This window comes from Canis lupus, chromosome 21, assembly GCF_048164855.1.
Source record: "Canis lupus baileyi chromosome 21, mCanLup2.hap1, whole genome shotgun sequence".
Lineage (NCBI taxonomy): Eukaryota > Metazoa > Chordata > Mammalia > Carnivora > Canidae > Canis > Canis lupus.
The window spans coordinates 9378131-9397533 of NC_132858.1; the positions used below are offsets into that span (position 1 = coordinate 9378131).

The 19403-nt window shown below is 61.5% G+C and overlaps 1 protein-coding gene across 2 annotated transcripts; it reads left to right on the forward strand.

Annotated features, from left to right (window-relative positions):
* The first annotated feature begins 7028 nt into the window (after positions 1–7028).
* Positions 7029–9547, forward strand: CDKN1C (cyclin dependent kinase inhibitor 1C). Of its 2 annotated transcripts, none has more exons than XM_072790379.1 (4): positions 7029–7232; positions 7429–8100; positions 8613–8747; positions 8838–9547. In XM_072790379.1, exons 2-3 carry the CDS (start codon positions 7434–7436, stop codon positions 8744–8746), a joined length of 801 nt encoding a protein of 266 aa, XP_072646480.1. In that variant the 5' UTR covers positions 7029–7232; positions 7429–7433; the 3' UTR covers position 8747; positions 8838–9547. The 2 variants fall into 2 exon arrangements, with proteins under 2 accessions (XP_072646480.1, XP_072646481.1); XM_072790380.1 differs by having other exon boundaries at positions 7038–7232; positions 7424–8100.
* Positions 9548–19403: the final 9856 nt, after the last annotated feature.

A 19403-nucleotide genomic window follows, 5' to 3' on the forward strand; every position in this document is an offset into this window, starting at 1 on the left:
ACCTGGCCGTGGGCAGCTGGGAGGCAGACCCAGGCCCTCCCTCCTGGCCATGGGGTTCCCTTCAGGTTCATCTGTGGAGGGAAGCTGGGGGACTCTGGGGCACACACTTCTCATCAGGCCTGCTTTCCTCTCTGCTGCTCCCCCAGCAGGGGCCAGGCTCCATGCCCAGAGCTGGACTTCGGGTGACCGCTTCGGTGGGCACCATTGTGAGAAGCAGCTGGAGCCGGGTTGTTCTTGTGACCGATGGACGGTGCTATGCTTGAGTGTCGGCCGGCGGCCGTCTGGGCCCAAAGGCAAGGGCAGGCCTAACGAGGAGGCCCAGGCAGCCTCAGGGCTCTCCACCGCCCGGGGCCTTGGCCAGCAGCACTGATGGAGGGACAGCAGGCAGGGGGCGATGGGGGGGGGGGGACAGTGCAGGAAGGGGAAGAGGGGCTGGGGCTGCGGAAGAAAGGGAAGGGGCCCAGAGGGGCCAGCCCTTACTGTGGGTCTTTACCTGGTGGACACTCCCCTCCTCTCCCTGCTCCTGGGCCCCTGGCCCCCTGACCCCTGCTCACCAGAGAAGAGAAAAGTCGTGTGTTCTTTCCCAGAGAAGTGTGAGTGACAGCCTCCCCCAAACACCAAGGGAAGAGGGTTTTTTTTTTTGAAAACGGGGCTTTCCCCCAGCACAGCCTTGACCGGCCACCTTGGGTAGCCCCTCCTCATTTAAACTCGAGGAGACTTACGGTCCCAGAGAGCAAGGCCCTTGCCCAAATTCCCCACCAAGTGAGGGATGAATGGGGGGTGCTGAGGGCTGCTGGGGGTGACCCGGGCTCTCCCCGGGCTCTCCCGGTTCCCTGCCTGCGGGCAGGTGGGCGGGAGCCTGGCTGCAGTGCCAGCGATGGACACCAGGGGGCAGCAGGCGTCCAGCTTTAGGCCTCAGGGCCTGAGGCTGGATGCCCTCGGGGCTCAGGGGCGGTCACCTCGGAGGGAGGCTTCAGCAGCCCCTCAAACCCTGCCAGGGCCATCGAGGGAGGGAGGGGACAGGCGCCTCTTCCGCTGAGCCCATACTCTGTGTGGCCTGCAGGGCATCGGGAGGACCGGCCAGGACTCGGCTTCTACCTCCTGGCCTCCGTCCCCACCAACCACGGTGCACCTTTGAAACCCTGCTGGGGGAAGGGCAATGGGAACCCAAGGTGAATGACGAAGTGGGGAAGGCTCTCCTTCCCTGGCCATGGTGGCCAACTTGCTCTGGGGCCTGCTCGGGGCTGTGGCGGGAGCAAGAAGCTCCCATACTGCCCGGTCCAGCACAGGCCCAGGGAGACCCCGCCCCGGGGCCTGGTGGGGATGTGGGCTCCCAGCTCCTGTTCCTCATAACTGCAGGGCCAGGGCTCTGAACCCACGAGGGGTGGGGGTGCAGATGGAGGCCTTCCCGTCTCCTCTCTGGCTCTCCAGCTTCTCGGAAGGCCGTGTGGGTGTGTTGGAAGCAGGGTGGGAGCTGGGATCCCCTGTGTCCCCTGTGGACAGGAGAGGCTGACTCACAGGGGTCCCCCTAGCTCAAGGAGACCGGGCAGGAAGTCAGGGGCACGGTGGAATGAGACCCAGGAAGGGGCATCCACTCACCCACATTCATTTCCCCAGCTCTTTCCTTGGCAGGGTGAGCCTCGGAGCTGCGGGGACCTGCCCAGTCTGTGTTCTGTGGTGCAGAGGAGGGAAGCCCGGTGGGGCTCCGAGCTGGCCAAAGTGTCCTAAGAGCCTCCTGCATAGCTGCCCCCTCCCTGGAGAGCCTGGGAGGGTCTGTCTGCAGCTTAGGATAACCAGTGGTCACAGGCCTCCTGGGATGGTCAGTGCTGAAACCAGAACAGTCCTGGACAAGCTGGGAGGAGGTGGTCCTCCTGCTGGAGACTCAGAGGGGAAGGGGCCCCCCGCCTGTTGTGGGGGACTGGGCAGCGGAGTTCGCACGTCCGGGGCTGTTCCCTGCTCCCTCTGCGCCTCCCCCAGGGCCTGCCCGGCCCCTCCTGCTAATTCCCGGGGAGTGAGGACCCCCGGCCCGCCCGGACCAGAGCACAAGGCAGCCCCTGTAATCCGAGCTTTGGATTCCCGTCGTGAGGCCTGTGGACGCGTCACCGGAGGGAGGCCGGCACCTGCGGAGGACGTGCCTGGCAGCCGCCCCGAGAACAGCCCGTCCTGGGGGGGCTGGGGGCGGGGCGAGAGGAGCGCGGGAAGTCAGTGCGGGGAGGAAGGTTCTCGCTGCTGCTGCCGCTGCTGCCGCTGCTGCCGCTGCTGCTGCTGCTGCTGCTGCTGCTGCTGCTGCGCCGGCGCTGGGCCCTGGGCCAAGTGTGCTAGGAAACCCCCCCTCCCCGCCAGCCCCAGCTCCAAGCTGGGCTGGCTGCTTGTCGCTGGAGGCTGGCTAGTTAATCTCTAACTCTCCACACTCCTCGGGGCCTCCAGGCCTCATCTTACGGAGGAGAAGGTGACGCTCCGAGGGGCAGCAGCCTCCCCGAGGGGTCTGGCTGGACCTGTCCAGGGCCACTGCTGGGTGCTGCGGCTTGGGGCCCCCCGGGGCTGGCCCTGCCCACGGCCAGGGGGTGGGGTATGCGGTGGACAGGCCAAGAGCTACATAGGACAGGGCAGCCTGGGCTGGGCAGCAGCTCCCCGATGGGAGGCACCTGAGGGGTCTGCCTCCCAGGCCAGGGCCACAGCCCCCACGGATGCCCAGCTCCGGCTCCCTCCCCTCCTTGGGGGACTCTTGCTTTCTTTCCTCTCCAGCTTTCATGCTCAGAGAGGGGCTCAGGGCCAGGGAAAGGCACCGGATCTGCTGCCACTCAGCGCTGAGTGGTTGCTCGACCTCTCTGAGCCTCTGGTTCCTCCCTTGCTAAACAGGCATCAGAACACCTCCCTGTACGGGTTCTTGGAAGGATTAAGTGAGGCAAGGAGCTGAGCCCGGGTGCAGGGGGGGCTCAGGGTAGCTGGTGCTGTGAGCATGGGTAACCTCCCTCTGCACTCCTGGGGGTGGAGGGACACCACCTGGTAAACAGTCCCAGAGGGCTGCAGGCAGACACCCCTCGGAGGGTCCCGGGGAGCACGCGGGGGGCGGGCCCCAGTACGAAGACTGTCCTATTGGGCTTCCAGAAGCAGCTCCATGTGGCTCCCCAGGAGGAGGGAGCTCTGGGGATACCCGGTGGGGAAGTCAGCCACCAGGCAGCGGCACGTGGCCGAGGACGTTTTCCGGCCCACCCAGCTCTGCCACTCGCTGGGGCAAGAGTGTCCCCCCCCCCACCTCCCTGTGCCTCAGTTTCCTGGAGTGCAGAAGGGGCCCACTCCCTCAGCACTGGGGGTGGGGCAGTCTGTGAGGAGCAGTGGCCCCGCCAGGGCTTGGGTTAGGGGGTTAGCTGCCTTAACCACTGGAGCTGCACCAACTTCTTCAATCTGCCCAGGCCTGTCTCCTCATCCAGAAAACGACACCCCGAGCAGGCCCGTGCCACACGGGGGAGTTGGGTGGCTGCGGTAACAGACGACTCCTGAGGGCTGGTGGCTTCAAATGCAAAAAACGTTTCTTTCTCACTCCCCTCCGTCAGGAGGGTGTGCAGAGAGAGCTGGTGGGGCTGCTGGCTCAGCTCCCTGTGGTCATTCACAGCTTCTGCTGTCCCCAGGAGTCCCTCCCTGGACCCCTGCCCACCCCTCCATCTAGCTGGCAGGGCAGGGATGAGAGGGAGAAGGATAGCTTGGCTGGTTTGCTGGGTCCCAGCCTGGAAGGGGTGCAGCGTGCTTTTGCTTGTGTCCGTGGCCCCCCCAGCAGCGGAGGGGCTGGGAATGTGGTCTTGTTCTGTTCGTTCAGAGGAAGAGGAAATGGTTTGGGGAACACAGTGCCTTTACTGGGTTGCTCCTCTGCTGGACGGGGGTAGGAAGGGCAGAGATGCACACTGGAGAAGCCAGCAGAGGGCCCAGTGTTTCTGACCCCCTCACCCTGCATGCGGGCTCCCCCACTCCCACGCAAGCAGGATGTCGGGTGCCGGGGCATCCCGGGAGCCTGTCCTGGCTGGTCCCCAGGGGCCAGCACCCCATCTCAGGTTCTACCGTTTGCAGCAACACAGAGTACAAACATCATGCCTTTTGTTTCCTTTTTTCCTTCGGATATATTTTTAATTACACAAGTAGAGCTTGGTTACTGTACTCAGACAGATGTTCACTTGCTTCGGGGGCCCCCTGGGGTGGAGCCCTGGGCCTTCTCTCAGACTCCCGGCCCCCAGCTCCTCGGCTGTCCTCCTCCAGACCCATTCCCGGCTCGGGACCAGTCACTCAGTAAGCCGGTGGGTATCCGTAACCAGATTCAGGGGCACAAACTCAGAGTAGGTCACCTCCCGGCCCTAATGAGGCCAAGAGGGGAGGCGTGCCCATGGCCTTTGGAGAAATCAGAGCAGAAAGCCTAGAGGGAAAGCAAAGAGAGAGCCAGGCATCAAGAGGATGGCGAGTCAGTGCTCCCTCCCCACTGTGCTCCCTCCTTTCTCTGCACAACAGGTGAGGCCCAGCAAGGGGATTCAGGAGAGCCATCCTGGGTCCCAGCTCATGGCAGCCACTATTGCTGCACTGTGTGACACGAGGTGTGTGGGTCTGCCACTCCCAGGCCTTGGAGGCAGAACTCAATGCCACACGCTGTTAGTTTTGTCACTGTGGGGGTGGGAAGGGGTGCTGGGACCCTCCTGTCTAAACTCGGCCAGCACCCACGGAGGTGTCAGGGCAGGCACCAAAGGCAGTGGCAATGGCCCTCTAAGCCCACCTCCGCCCTGGACAGTGCTTGGGGAGGGCAGGGTCAGCTCCTGCTCATTCCCCTTAGGGAGCTGAGGGCAGACAGGTGTTCATAGCACCAGTCCCTGCTCGGGAAGAGAGCTCGGGCTCCCCTGAGTGTCTGGAGCGGGGGCTGGGAGTGGGGTGGCTTCCTTCCTCTAGGAAGAGAGCCAGCCTGGAGGCTGAATCTGGGCTGCGGGTGGGCTGCTTCCCCAGCCTGCCCTCCTGGGCAGCTGGAGCCAGAGTATCCAGACCTCTCGGGAAATCCTGGGGGCCACTTGGTTCCACATTTTGTGGTCACCACTGGGCTAGGGCACTGGGGAGGCTGGCATAGCCAGGCCCTGCCTCCTTCCAGCCCCAGGCCGGGTGACAGCAGCTGGTGTAAGGAGTCCACAGAGCTTGGGGGACCTTCATCAGCTCCTCTTTAAGCTCCTGAAGATACAAAATTGTAGCATCTACCCCTGTGGCAACTTTGGAATCCAGTGCACAGAACAGAATAAAAACCGTGAGCCATTGCCTGTGGTCCTGTCATCAAGAGCCCAGCACCCTGCCCTGTCCCCCTGCCCCGCCATGCCAGTGCCCACTCCTGTTTGTCTCATCCCCTCACTTCAACCTTCGGCACACCCACACCCAGGATACCTCATCCAGGACACATTGGCACACTTTCACAGCGTCCCATCCCTAAGAAGTCCTGGAACCCACCTGACCCCGTGGGGGAGGCAGTCTGGTTGGGGTGGGGTCAGCCTTATTTCTCTTACTCGGCTCATGGGCTCATCAGGGACAGAGGCTAACAGCTCAGGACTCTGCTGGACTGTCCAGCAGGTGCCTGACCCTCCCCACCCCCCAGGCCTCCAGGGCTGCTCTTAGCTTGTGTGTGTGTGGGGGGGTGGGGGGGTGAGGAGTTGGAGGCATTTCCTAGGCTCCCTGCCCCACAATAGGCTGGGCCAAAGGGAAAGCTGCAGAGAGTTACCATCTCCCATGACCTGGCCCAGTGGGGATGAGAGCCACGGAGGAGGACCTGGGGCTGTAGCAAGGCCCCGCGTGTGGGGGGAAGGGGTCTGGGTCCTGGCCAGTCCTTCCCCTCCCCCTTCCCCTGGCAGCCGGAGTAGGGCCCCGTGGCTTGCGTGCCCCATCATTCTCTCCCAACAATATTGATTAGTCACAGTGAGGGGGTGCTGGCCTTCCAGGATGGTGAGACAGGTACAGCTCCTACAGCAGCTAGAGCAGGGCTGCCCACCGCTCACCCCTACCTCCCACCTGGGGGGCCCCAGAGGACCAGGATACCCAGTCAAGGCCCTAGGCTAGGCAGAGCCAGGCCCACCGTGGCTGGAGAAGCCTCCAGTGCCCTGTCCAGTACCCCATCCAGAACAACAGCCTCCGGCTGGTGTGAATAGTCCGACCTCTGGCACTGTGTGGCCCAAGCCTGGAGTGGCCAAGCGGAGGCGGGAGAGGTGTCTCGCACCCGGTCCCTGAGGTGGTGGACATAGCCCGGGGTGGGTGCCCATCCCCCGGCAGGGGTGGGTGCCCATCCCCCGGCAGGGCTGGCCAGGCCCCAAGACCTCAGGACTCCAGGGACTGAGGGCCCGCACTCCAAGGTGTCTGAGACTTCGCCCTTTGGGGTAAAGAGCGGTTCGAGGGCCTTAGGGCCAGCAGGTGTGTTGGGGCTCCAGGTGCGCGGAACCCTGCCGGCGACTGCAGCCCCGGGCGCCGCAGGCAGGCCGCGCGGGGGCAGCCGAAGACCCCATCTCGCTCCCGCTGGGGACGAGACGCCCGCGGCGGGTTCAAGGCCCGTCAGCTGGCGCTGGAGGCCCAATGGTGAGCGCGGGCGGCGGGGCGGGCGCCCCCGGGGGGCGAGTCGGAGCTGGCCGGACGCCGGGCCCCGCCGCGCCGAGGAGGGCGCGCCGGCCGAGGGGGCGCCCGCCCCGCCGCCCGCCGCCGCCACCGCCGCCGCCGCCGCGCAGCCCCCGCCAGCAGACAAAGGAGCCGGAGGGGGGCGGGCAGGGGGGGGATGGGGCGAGGGGGCGGGGCGCCGCGGTGTCACGTTACCGCCCGCAGCGCCCTTTAACTCGGGCCCCGCCCCGCTCACTGCCCCGCGCCCCGCCAATCGGCCCGCGCGCCCCGCCCCGCCCCCGGGTGGGTGTGTGCGCGCTGCCAATGGGCGGCGCGCGGGGGCCGGGCCGCCAGCGGGGCGGGGGCACAGCGGCCCCGGCCAATCGCCGCGGTGTTGTCGAAACTGAAAATACTACATATGCTAATTCGGCGGGGCCCTCGCGCGGGGGGGCGGGGTGGGACCCTCGCGTATAAAGGGGCGCGCGAGGGCTGGGCGTTCCACAGGCCAAGTGCTCTGCGCTCGGTAGGTGCCAGCCAGGCCCCAACGAGCCGAGCGGGCGAGGACAGGCACCGAGGGGGCGCGGCCGCCGGCCGGACGACACCGCGAGCGAGATCAGGAGCAGCCCAGGCCCGACAGCCAGGTAGCCGCCGCGCCGCCCTCCCGCCGCGTCCCTTTGCCAATGCAGACTCCGGCTGCGCGGGGTCTCCCTTGCGCCCGGCCTCCGCCCTCCTCTCCTCTCCTCCTCCTCCTCCTCCTCCTCTTCCTCTCCTCTCCTCTCCCGCGGCCCGGGCGCGCGCCGCCCCGGGCCAGGTTCGACGTGTGTCTCCGCAGCGCAGTGGCAATGGAGCGCCTTGTCGCCCGCCGCACCTTTCCCCTGTTCGCGCGCACCAGCGCCTGCCGCAGCCTCTTCGGGCCGGTGGACCACGAGGAGCTGAGCCGCGAGCTGCAGATCCGCCTGGCCGAGCTGAGCGCCGAGGACCAGCGCCGCTGGGATTACAACTTCCAGCAGGACGTGCCGCTGCGGGGCCCCGGGCGCCTGCAGTGGACCGAGGTGGACAGCGACTCCGTGCCCGCCTTCTACCGCGAGACGGTGCAGGTGGGGCGCTGCCGCCTGCTCCTGGCGCCCCGGCCCCGCCCGGAGGGCGCAGGCGATAGCCCGCCCCCCGCGCCGCCCGCCGAGGAGCCCCTCGACGGCCTCGGGGAGGCGCCGGCGCCGCCGTCGGGCGGCCCGGCGGTGGCCCCCGCCCCGGCCCCTGCCGCGGCGCCGCCGGAGAGCGATGAGCAGGAGGCGGTGCCGCCGCCGCCGCCGCGCAGCCAGGAGCCCCTGGCCGAGCCGCTGCACTCAGGGATCCCGGGGCGCCCCGCGCCGGGCACCGCCGCCGCCGCCGGGGGCGCCGCCCCCGCCGCCAACGCCGCCGCCGCCGCTCCTGCCGCCGCCGCCGCTGTCGCCACCACCGCTGCCGCGGGAGGCGCCGCGATCAAGAAGCTGCCCGGGCCTCTCATCTCCGGTGAGTCCCGCGCGGCCCCGCCCCGGCCCGGCCCGGCCCTGCTTTGTCCGGCCGGCCGGGCTCCCCGGCCTCGGGGGCCTCCCTCGGTCCCCGCCTCCTCCCGTGGCATTAAAGGGCCAGCGGCGCGCAGGGCGCGGCCGCGCCCGCACCCCGTCCCGCCCTGCGGCTGCGCTGCGCTGCGGCGCGGCGGGCGCGGGCGGGCCCGGGGAGCGCGGGCTCGGGGCCCCCCGGGCGCGCGACCCGCGCTCGGGCCGCGGGAACCCCGCCCGGGGCGCGGCGGGCGCGGCGGGCGCGGCGGGCGCGGCGCCGAGGGGGTTAAGCGCGGCGGCAGCCCCGGGGGGCTTGGCCGCGGGACAAGGAGAAATGCTTACACAGCACATTGCGCGGGCGACGTAAACAAAGCTGACCCGCCGCGGACCTCGGCGCGGGCGGGGACGGCGCCCCCACCCCGGCCCCGCTCGGGTTCCCCGGCCGACCCCGCCCTGAGCGGCTGCGCGCGCTGTCGCCCGCAGATTTCTTCGCCAAGCGCAAGAGACCCGCGCCCGAGGCCAAGGCGTCGAACGAGGTGCCCGCGGGATGCGCCGCGCCTGGCGCCGCCCCGGCCGTGGGCTCGGCGGAGCAGACCCCGCGCAAGCGGCTGCGATGAGGTGGGTAGGGCCGCGCGCCGCGGCCGGGCGGGGAGGGCTGGCCCCGCGGGGCCCGGGGTCTGCTGTGCTCACTGCGCCTCTCTCCCGCAGCCTCGCGCGCAAAGAGCCCTGAGGGAGCCCGCTGGGCAGCGGACAGGACAGGAGCGCGGGGCCTCGGCTGGGACCGTCCATGTAGCAGCAACCGGCGGCAGCTGCCACCGAGCAGCGTTCGGTTTCGTGTTTAAAATTTAAAAAAAAAAAAAACTGTGCAATGTATTAATAACGTCTTTTATATCTAAATGTATTCTGCACGAGGAGTACACTGGTCCCAAGGTGTAAAGCTTTAAGAGTCATTTATATAAAATGTTTAATCTCTGCTGAAACTCAGTGCAAAAAAAAAAAAAAATGAAAAAAGAAAAAAAAAAGGAAAAAAGAAAAAAAAAACATGTATATTTGTACAAAAAGTTTTTAAAGTTATACTAACTTATATTTTCTATTTATGTCGAGGCGTGGGCCGCTCTGCCACGCGATAGCTCGGTTATTGGTTATGCCAAAGGCACGTCACCGCATCTGGTTATCGACAAATGTAAATTTATTTTTATAGCGGACTCTGGGGGGAGGGGGTCGCTCACAAGCTGTAGCTGCCGTACAAGCCCATCTAGCTAGTTCTCTTCGCGCTTTCGCTGTCTCTTTTTATTATTATGATTATTTTAAACTTGAAGACAAATCTGTTAAAAATGGTTCCTGAGCCGTCTGCACCACTGCCCCGGCCCCTCGTCCGCCGGGTTCTAAATAAAGAGGCCGAAAAACGCTGCAAGTCAGCTCCGTGTGTGCTTGAACTGCCTCCAGCTCCCTTCTCTGGCTCCCCCAGAAGTTAGGGAGATAGGACAGCGGACACAGGGGGTAGCCCAAACACTTGCTAGGCCATCGGCCCCAAAGCCACAGGGACTTTCTCCCGATAGGGCAGGCCTCCCACCACCTGCTGCAGGCCCCTAACTTAGGGATGAGCGGCCCCGCCCTCGCTCTGCCAGCCCTCCCCCGCCCCCTCCGCCCCCTCTCGTGCGGGGGGGGCTGTGCGTCGAGACTTGGGGGTCGGCTCACGGCTTCCCCGGCTGCAGGGAAGCTACCCACTCTCCAGCCGCCCTGGGCTGAGCCCGCATGGGGCTCAGGTGGGCACTTGCGGGGTGGGGGTGAGGTCTGATGGGCCAACGCCCATCCCCCTTGCTGACTACTGCGGCGCCGGCGCCTGGGGACCAGAGCTTTCAATTCTTCGGGCCCCAAGGGCTCCAGGGTCCCCAGCTTCGTGGGCTTGGGTCCACCAGGGTGGGACCAGAAGACCCCTCCCCCCCTCAGGGGTTCCTGGCCTGTTCGCGCCCACGGTGGGGGGGGAGGGGCAGCCCAAAGGCCTGCGAGGGGGGAAGGGGGGAAGGGAGGCGCCAGGGGCCAGGTGGGGAGGGGTGGGCTCCTGCCGCATCCGCCGCCGCTGCCCCCGTGGAGGAACTCGAGGTCGCATCCACCCGCGTGCACCCACCAGCCTTTGGCTTTCAAAGTACTCCCTTTCAGTCGAAAAGAGGAGGCTTATTTTATTTTATTTTTTTATAGCTGACCTATAAACCTCTGAAAATTATGGCTTACAATGGAAAGGATGACGTGAAGTAGCACAAACTGACGGGCTAGCCGGATTCGTGCGGCTGCCTTGGGCCAGGAGAAGCGGGGGAACTGGTGGTGCATTTAAGTTAACCGTTTAGGGGCTGTAGACACCCCTGCTCACATCTCCCACGGCTCAGGGCCCCGGGCTGGGCTCAGCCCTGGATTCTGAAGACGCATCCACACTTGGAACGCACTCAGCTTCCAAGTGCCTAGAAGGGCCTGGAGGAGGGAGATGGGGTCTCACAGGTCACTGAAAAATGCCCCCGCAGTCAGAGAGGGGGGCCCTGCCCCCTCCAGCGTGAGTACAACCTGGGCATTAGGGCTGCATAGACCTGACAGCAGGCTTCAAGCCTCTCCTGTGGAGAGGGCGCCTTCCCCACCCCACACCCGTGTGACCACAGCCTGGTGGGAAGGGAGGATCATGCAGCTGAGGTGTGAGTGGGGGTCCGCCACGCCCAGCACCTGGCAAAGTCTCCCTGAATTACAAGCCATTACCCATGATGGAATCTGGCAGGGGAGGGACACCTCATGGGCCCCCAGCACCACGGCCCCTGAGGCCTCTGCCCTGCTCTGCACACAGCTCTGGCATGTGACCCAGGGGTGCAGCCTACATGTCCCTTCCAGGTGTCACCCAAGGGTGGTTTTCCCCAAAGCGGGGCAAGGGCTGCCTGCAGATGGGACGGTGGCATCATTTCTAGAGATGGTCCGTCCTGGTAGCAGATACCCAGAGATTGCCCTCCACAGGGAAGAGCGCTGAATGTGGAGTTGCTGGTGGGACCCTGGGTGCATGTGGCCCAAGGCAAGTCCTTCTTTCCCTGGGCCTCAGTTTCTTACCTTTGGTGCCCTATGATTCTCATATGAGGATGCTATGGACACAGTAACATCTGATGGCCCCAAACTCTCTTATCTGGGCTCCTGATAAGAAAGCATGAGCATACGCCCCACTGTCAGAACGAGCCCTCTCCTCTCTGGACCCCCAGGCCGTGCCTAAGCCTGGAGCACCAGGGAGCAGGCTGGTAGCCGGCATGCCCCTGGGCATCCATGCTGCTGCTGATAACCACAATGCTAGCACTACAGCCACAGCCAGCACAACCAGTATTGGGGCCCTAATGGCAAGTGCTGAGCACAGTTCAGCCCTGTCATGGTCCCTATTTGTCTGAGGATGAAACTGAGGCATGGAACAAGCTGCTGGAGGGTGGTCACTGACTTGGTGGGGCTGAGGGACTGGGGACCGGCTGCATTGCACTAGCCTGTGCCTGGGAAGGCAGGTGGGGAGGGGAGCCAGGCACCCAGGGCTGCAGGAGGGAGGTGTGAGCTCACACACACATGAAGCGTGGAGCGCTGTGCCTGGCACACACGGTAAGCATGCAGTACCCATCAGGGGCTCAGATGATGTAGGCTCCCCAAACACTAACTGAACAAATGCTAGGCTCTTGCCACACGGCAGCTTCTTGCAGACCAGGCTAGGAAGACAGGATGTAGAGCCTTTAATCTGGAAGCCAGACAGGTAGAGGCTGGGAACGGGCCAACCCGGGCAGCGGTGGGCTGGGGGGAGGGGGGAGGGCGTGCAGGAGGAGACGGCCCCCGCGTGCACAGGTGGAACAGAGTCTGGAGGCCAAGGGGGCACAAAGGTCGTGAGGGAGGCAAGGTGAGTGTATCTGAGGTGGGAGTGCGGGAGGTAGGAGAGTGGGGCGAGGGGGTTGCTTGGGGGTCTCTTTTGGCACCGGGGCCCTTGGCTGGCCTGGCCTGCCACTGGGCGTTGGGCTCGCCCATGCTTGAGACATTATTTCATCTAAGAGTGTCTTTTGGAGCGTTCCTGCCGGGCTTCCCCACTCCCTCTCCTTTTCCTTTGGTTTTCTGGACCTTCCTGGGGCTACGGGCTGGGGTCAAAGGTTGGATTTTATCTGTAGGCAGTGGGGGCCCCTCAGGTGACAGCAGTTGTGGCAATTTTTAAAAGTGTGCTGAGGCTGCTGGGTGGGGGAGGCAGGTATTGGTGAGGGGCTCCCAAGGCCACCCAGGCCCAGGTACTAGTTTGGCAAATATTCCAAGTGCCTTCAGCGGGCTATATGCTTCTCGGGGCACCAGAGCCACGGCAGAGAATGAAAGAGAGGGGCACAGTCGGTCTCCGCTAGTAGGAGCTGCCTCTATGGTGGGAGGTGATGTGGCGAAACGTGTTAAGTGAGCCACAGCAGAGATTGTAGCATCACCCGAGCCGCTGTGCCAGGGCAGAGGGCAGGGGGCGACTGCTTAAAGCAGGCTGTGCCCCACGGGCTCCCTCCAGCCCCCCAGCAGGTGACGTCTGAGCCTGACAGGTGATGGGCACGAGCTATGAGGATTAACTGGGGGAGGAGTTCTAGGGAGAGGGAACAGCCGTTGCAAAGGCCCAGCGGCCTGGTGTCTTCATAGAGTAATGGGCCAGAGGGGCTGGGGTGGGAGATGAGGTCGAGAGAGCTGAGCTGGTCTGGCAGGGAGGGTGAGCAGGGCTGCAGGCGGTTTGGGAAAACAGGTGGGGGGAGGCCTCTGTGGTTTGGGGTTCCGGTAGTGTGAATGTGGGTCATTCTCAGAGCCGAGGAAGCCTTTACAGTGAAGGGGACAGCAGAGACAGAACCTCTTCTTTTTGACATAAGTTGTCATTCAGACCATTCCCTGCCCTGATTCCCATTGTCACCCGGCCTGTGGACCCCGGGGTACATGTTTAGTTCTCCACTTTGCCAAGGAGGCGTTGGTGCTCATGTTACAGGCATGGATGGGACATTCAGACACGCAGAACCACTGGCCCAGGGCGGCCAGCCAGGATATAGCTCCCCCTCAGGCTCAAGAGCAACTGTTTCTTAAAAAGAAATTATATATCATTTTTAAAAGACTTTGTTTATTTATTCATGAGAGATGGAGAGAGAGGCAGAGACACAGGCAGAGGGAGAAGCAGGCTCTCCGTGGGGAACCTGATGCAGGACTCGATCCCAGGACCCCAGGATCATGACCTGAGCCGAAGGCAGCTGCTCAACCACTGAGCCGCCCAGGCGTTCCTATACATCATTATTGACTAAAGTCTATATTTGATATAAGAGGTCACTCTTGGTGGTGAACGTGCTATGGGTTCAGATGCACGCGTGATGATGCGTGTCCAGCACCACGGTGTCACATGGAATGGGGTCCCTGCCCTAAAGCCCTGTGAGCTCCCCCTATTCATCCCTCACCCCCAAACCCTGATGACCCCTGATCTCCATCCTATGTCCCTAGTTCTGCCTTTTCTAGAATGTTCTAGAGGTGGGGTCATGGTGTGCGGCCTTCTGACACTGGCTTCTCTCACCCACTGATGTGCATTTATGGTTCCTCCGTGACCTCTCGTGGCTCCAGAGCTTGTTCCTTTTCAGTGCTGCATAATATCCCGTTGTCTGGATGGACCACCGTTTATTTGCCCACCCACCTCCTGAAGGACTTCTTGGTTGCTTCTGACATTGGACAATTCTAGATAAAGCTGTGCAGGTTTTTGGTGTGGATATACATTCTTACCTCCGCTGGGTACGTACCAAGGATCATGGCTGCTGGTCCAGATGGCAAGACTGTATCGAGTTTTGTAAGAAACCACTGACTGTCTCCCGGTGTGGCTGCCCCATTCTGCATTCCCACCAGCGGTGACTGAGAGTTTCTGTCCCAGGCACTGTTTTAAAGATGTTTCTTCTGTGTGGACCACACCAACCACCAGGTTTTACGTGAATTGAAAAAAAAAAAAAAAAGTAAAGAGAAAAAGGAAACTTCATCACAATGTAGACCCAAGGACAAAGCGTAGTTAAAAATGCACCGTGATGACCGTGGCTTTCAGTGAGCGCCTCGCGGGTTCCACCTGGCCGAGATGGAGAGCCTGGGCTACTGGTCAGTTCCTTATCCAGCCTGCTCTGGTGGATTGCATTATTGTCCAAATATTTGCTGCCCTGCCTTGTGGAAGGATTCTACATCTCCTGCAGGTGGGTACAGACTTGCCTATGTGACTTGCCCCGGCCAATAAAATGTGCTCTTTGTGCCATATGCCACAGTGAGGAGCTGCCCTACAGTGCCACCATCCTCTCGCTCAACCAGGAAACCGTGGGGCCCCAGCAGAGGCTGCCCCTTCCCAAGATGTGCAGCACAGCCCAGCTGTGGCCCACCAGGCCGGGACTGTCACAGCTGAGAAATTCTCTGCAGGTGGTGTTAGCTGCTGAGGTCTTTGTTACACAGCACAAAGTAAATTCAGCTGACAGAGACAGCTTCTTTGAAGATTCCCAACTCACCGTTTTAGGTTTCCAGGAATGACACGAGGGCCTGGTGGCATTGTCAGGTTGTCCTGGATGTTTGGACACGTGTCTGAGGTTACGGAGACTCCTCTATGGGCGCCGTGTTCAGTGTCCTCCAGGCCCTGACTCTGTACTGTTTCATTTAAGGGCTGGAGGCTGGGTCGTTTGCACGGCCGGGCTCCCTATCCTTCCTGGCTGTCTCCTATTCTGTACTGTTTGTGCTTTAAAAAGTGCTTTAAAAAGTGTCCAGGAGGGACACCTGGGTGGCTCAGCGGTTTGAGCATCTGTCCTTGTCCTGGGATCAAGTCCCGCATCGGGCTCCCTGCATGGAGCCTGCTTCTCCCTCTGCCTGTATCTCTGCCTTTCTCTGTGTCTCTCATGAATAAATAATTAAAGTCTTAAAAATTTTTTTTAAAGTGTCCAGGAGGCGAGGCAGAGAGCAGCCGGGCAGAGGGGCTGCAGGTGGACGAATGGCAGAGAGGAGTAGAAGAGCACTCCTGTTTGGAACCGGACAGCGTGCTTTGCATGGCCAGTGTGACAGGGACCCAGATTCTGCCCAAATCCCGGCATGCAGTGGCCTGTGTTCGTCCCCATCACAGAAATTAATCACCCTGAGCCTTCCTGGGGCAGCAGAACCAGTAACAAACTCCCAAATGAATGAAAACTCCTGCAGCCCCCCCGCCACCCCTTGCCCCTAGCACTGCACAGTGTGGCTGGGCTGTCCGAGGCCCCGGCTCTGTAAGCCACAGTGTGGACTGGACACGTAAGTGCCGGGACTAAGCATCGATTCACCGCTGCAGGAGGCTTGGCCGCAGATGGCTCGATGGCTCGGGTGAGGTCTTCTCCAGGGCTTGCCCGCAGTGGGAGGGAGCTGCCTCGGCCAGAGTCGTGACCCCTTCCCACAGGCAGCTATCTCCAACGACGACTGGTGGTTGTGGGGGACAGAGCCAGGCCCTTGGCTCAAGCACACAATTCTGAGGGACCATCCCAGCTCCAGGACTCGTGGGGCAATTGGCTGAGAACTTGGTTTCTTCCGTCTTCCCAACCTGCCCCTTCCCTCTGCCACAGGGGTGAGTCCACGAGCATCCCTGACAAAGCATCCTGCACCCATGCACACACGTGGACACACATACAGACACGCCCCTACAGAGAAACTCACACTCACAGACACGCATACAGAGACGTACGAACATGGACACAGGGAGACACACATACACATCCAGTAATTCTTTTTTTTTTTTTCCTTTGATGAAGGAGGAAAGATGTGCACTTTGGGACGTGGGCACAGACTCAGCGACAGAGCTGTGTGCTCAGGGGCACCCCTAGGAAGGCCCGGTTGCCTTTCCCAGTGTTATTTAAACCCTGAGGGAGTGTCCAGGGGCAGTGGAGATACAGATCATATCGCCGAGAGACACTCTGAAATACGAAATAGAAAGGCCCCCGGTGGCCTGAGTGGCATCTGCTTTGATCTTAGCTGTTGTCTGAAAGCCCCAAGGAGCCGCAGGCCTCAGTGTCAGGTGGCCGCATATTTACCTCTCAGCCCCAAAGCGTGACCACAACTGTAACTCTGCGATGCTAGGGGCATAAAGTCAGGTGAGCCCTGGCATCCGGTACCTTCTCTTCCGTTGGCACGAGAACACCTGTTCCAATTATTTCTTGCCAAGTAAAAACTATCCCAGTGCTTTGTGGTTTAAAACAACGGTTTTGTTTATACCTATGATGTTATGAGTCAGGAATTTGGGAAGTGCCGGCAGGTAGTTTGGCTCTGCTTTATGGGGTGTCAGCTAGGGTGGTTTGATCGGGGTTGGGGGGGGTCAACCTCCAAGCTGGTTCACTCCCATGCCTGGCCTGGTGGACTGACTGCTGGCAGGGGAACCTCTGCCCCTCCTCCTGGGACTTCTCCACGGGCCCCCTTGGGCTTCCTCACAGCGTGGCTGCTGGATTCAGAGGGCGCTGTCCCGGGAGCCAGGCAGGAGCTGCAGGGGCTGCCCCCACCTCGCCTGGCAGTCGAGCAACAGTGCCTCTGCCTCATCCAGCTGAGCTGGCGAGTCATGGAGACGGTCCAGGACCCCCAGGCGGGCACCCAGCCCTGCTCCTCCAGAGATCTTGCGGCCACCTTAGCCACAGCAGCCTTCCCAGAGGACCCGGCACTGGCGCTTGGGCCCCAGCAAATGCTGGGGGGTTCGCTTCGGGACTCGCGAACCAATTATTACCTAAATTAAAAACAACACTGTTTTCCGTTCACATGGATGTTCAGCAGCACACAGAAACACGGGTCACTGAGTGCTTCCCGGGTTTGAGCTGACCCATCACGATGTTTTGCTCAGACATCAGAGCTGGGTCCAGGCCGGAGGCAGAGCTGTGAGCACACGACCACACGGACTCCTCTTCTCCAAGACCACGGAGATGGTCTCACGACAACACCCGATAAGGCCTTCCTGCCTTCGTTGACTGTACACACGTGTATTTACCTACGTGTACGGGTGTATGTAAGTCACACCGTAAATACACATTCATATATCATCTGTCTTATGCACACACATATATACTGTATTCATATTATGCACAGGCACACACATGCATTTATATACTTTCTCTTTTTTCATTAACTTTGTAGCAGGTTTTAAACTTCAAGAGCAGTAGTTATAATATCACTGTACCTCCTTTAAAAAATTCTTGCGGGAGCTCATAATCATGCACGAAGTTAATGGTGGGCTCTGTGTACTCGCCAGCCAGGGCTGACGATCATTAACATTTTCCTAATCTTGCTGATTTGCTTCCTCCCTCTAGCTTTGAACTTTTTTTTTTTCTTTTTTAACTGGATCCCAGACCCTGTGTCCTCTCATGGGCAGATCTTTCCTTGCAACGGGAGCCGGCCAGCCTTGTTTCCGCAGATGCAGCCTGGACCCACAGCGCCCTTCCCCGCCTTCCGTGTGCCACCCACCAGCTTTGTCCTGGAACCATGCCTTTCCCCTTATTCCAGAAGAACACTATCAGCTTCCAGTGAAAATGACACAGATATGTTGCTGTCCTCATGCCACGCCACGCCAGACTTCCTGAGACCCTGCACGGGGGACCCGTCCAGGGATGGCCAAGTGCAGCATCACCACCTGGAGGGCCTAACTTCTTTCTGGCTGCCTCCGTGGCATGCCGCACGTAATGGACAGTCCTGCGTGTAGAGACCATGTCATGATTGCCTTGGAGCCCTGGCGTGTCAACGTGCTGCTGCTTTCTGGGACCTCTTTTGAACCATTGGTCCATCTCTGGTGGCTGCAATCATATAAACATGGAAGTGTCACACAAGGCCTCGTGCATAGATGGCAGAAAGCACATCTGCAGAGACCTGATGCATGGCAGCTTGGCCACACCTACCGGCCCTCAGGAGCACAACGGGGTCACACCTGTGGTGTGTGTGTGAACACAGATCATTCCCTTCTCCTTGAAAGTGCCACCTCCCTGCAGCTACGTCCAGAAGGGCTCTTGGGGGCGCCAGTGAGGCAATCCCAGGGGGGTCTTGGGGACTCGTGGGCAGGGGCTGGGTGTGGGGTGGCTGGCTCATGGAGAACAGGCAAGGGGTTTGGATCAACTCCATTTCAGGGAGCCCAGGGGTTGTCAGGGGGTTGCAGCGGGGGGCAGGGTGGTGGTCATGACCAGCACTGGGCTGTCTTACTGATTATATTCCATTCCTGACTTCCCACTCCTTGACGGGCTCTGATCCCAGCCCCCACTGCTCTCTCCTGAGTGGGGCCCCTCCATGATGAGGGAAGCAAAGGATGAACCCCCTCCCCTCTCTGAACCTCAATTTCTGCTCTAGCAAAGAAGAATGGGGCCCCTAAGGGCCCATCTTGTTCAACGTCCTTGGGGTCTATGAAGCCCACGGTGGTTTGAAATCCGTACTCCTCTGCGGCTGCTGAGGACCCCATCCATGGCCCTCCTGGTTCAGGCTTGGGAGACCTAACTGGTCCCTCTGGTGGGAGGGAGCCCCCCACCCTGGAGCTCCAGGGCTTTTGTTGGGATGGTCATGTGGCTTATTACCCAACCCTGACCCTTCACTCTGGGTCCAGAAAACTGGCCACAGGGGCACAGTCAGGACTGCAGAGACCAGAGTGAGGCCACCTGCCACCTGCTGTCCACTGACTGAAGCCAAGTGGTCGGGGGCCGCCCTCCCAGCGAGCACTCCAGCAGGCAGGGCTTTGAGCTGCTGACCCACAGCCCCAGCCACCTCTCTGCCTGGCTCCGGTCCTCGTGAGAGTCTAGCTGTGGGCCGAAGGCAAAGGCACATGTCTGTCTCCTCTGTTTTCTCAGCCATTCCTTCCATGTGCTAGGGGATATCACTTTGGTCTTTATACCCTAAAGGGGCAGGGGCTGTGACCTGTGTGACAGCACCTGGTTCCCAGCCTGCCCTGGAAAATCCCATTGGTGCTGATGATGCTTGAAGTCCAGAGCCCTGTGCCTGGATGAGAGAGAGAGAGAGAGAGAGAGAGAGAGGAGGGAAGGGAGGGAGGAGGGAGGCTGGAGGGAAAGAGGGAAAGAGAAAGGCACCATTTCACTTCTGTTTGTTTTTTCCTTTGATGGCTCCTTTCAGGGACTTTGCTTTTTCAGCCTTTACCTGACGCTCTGGGGGCTCCTGGAGCCCACTTAGGGAGCAGCCTGTAGCCCCCCAGTCCACTGGCCCTTGCACCTCCCATGACCCTCTCCTCACCAGGAAGGCAGGATGAGCAGCAGGAGCCAGCCCACAGGGGAATGCCATCAGAAG

Excerpts from the sequence above, each read along its gene's own strand:
- CDKN1C (XM_072790379.1), top strand. The coding sequence starts at position 7,434 with ATGGAGCGCCTTGTCGCCCGCCGCACCTTTCCCCTGTTCGCGCGCACC. Across the intron at positions 8,101-8,612 it reads GCCCGGGCCTCTCATCTCCG|ATTTCTTCGCCAAGCGCAAG; the intron begins GTGAGTCCCGCG and ends TGTCGCCCGCAG.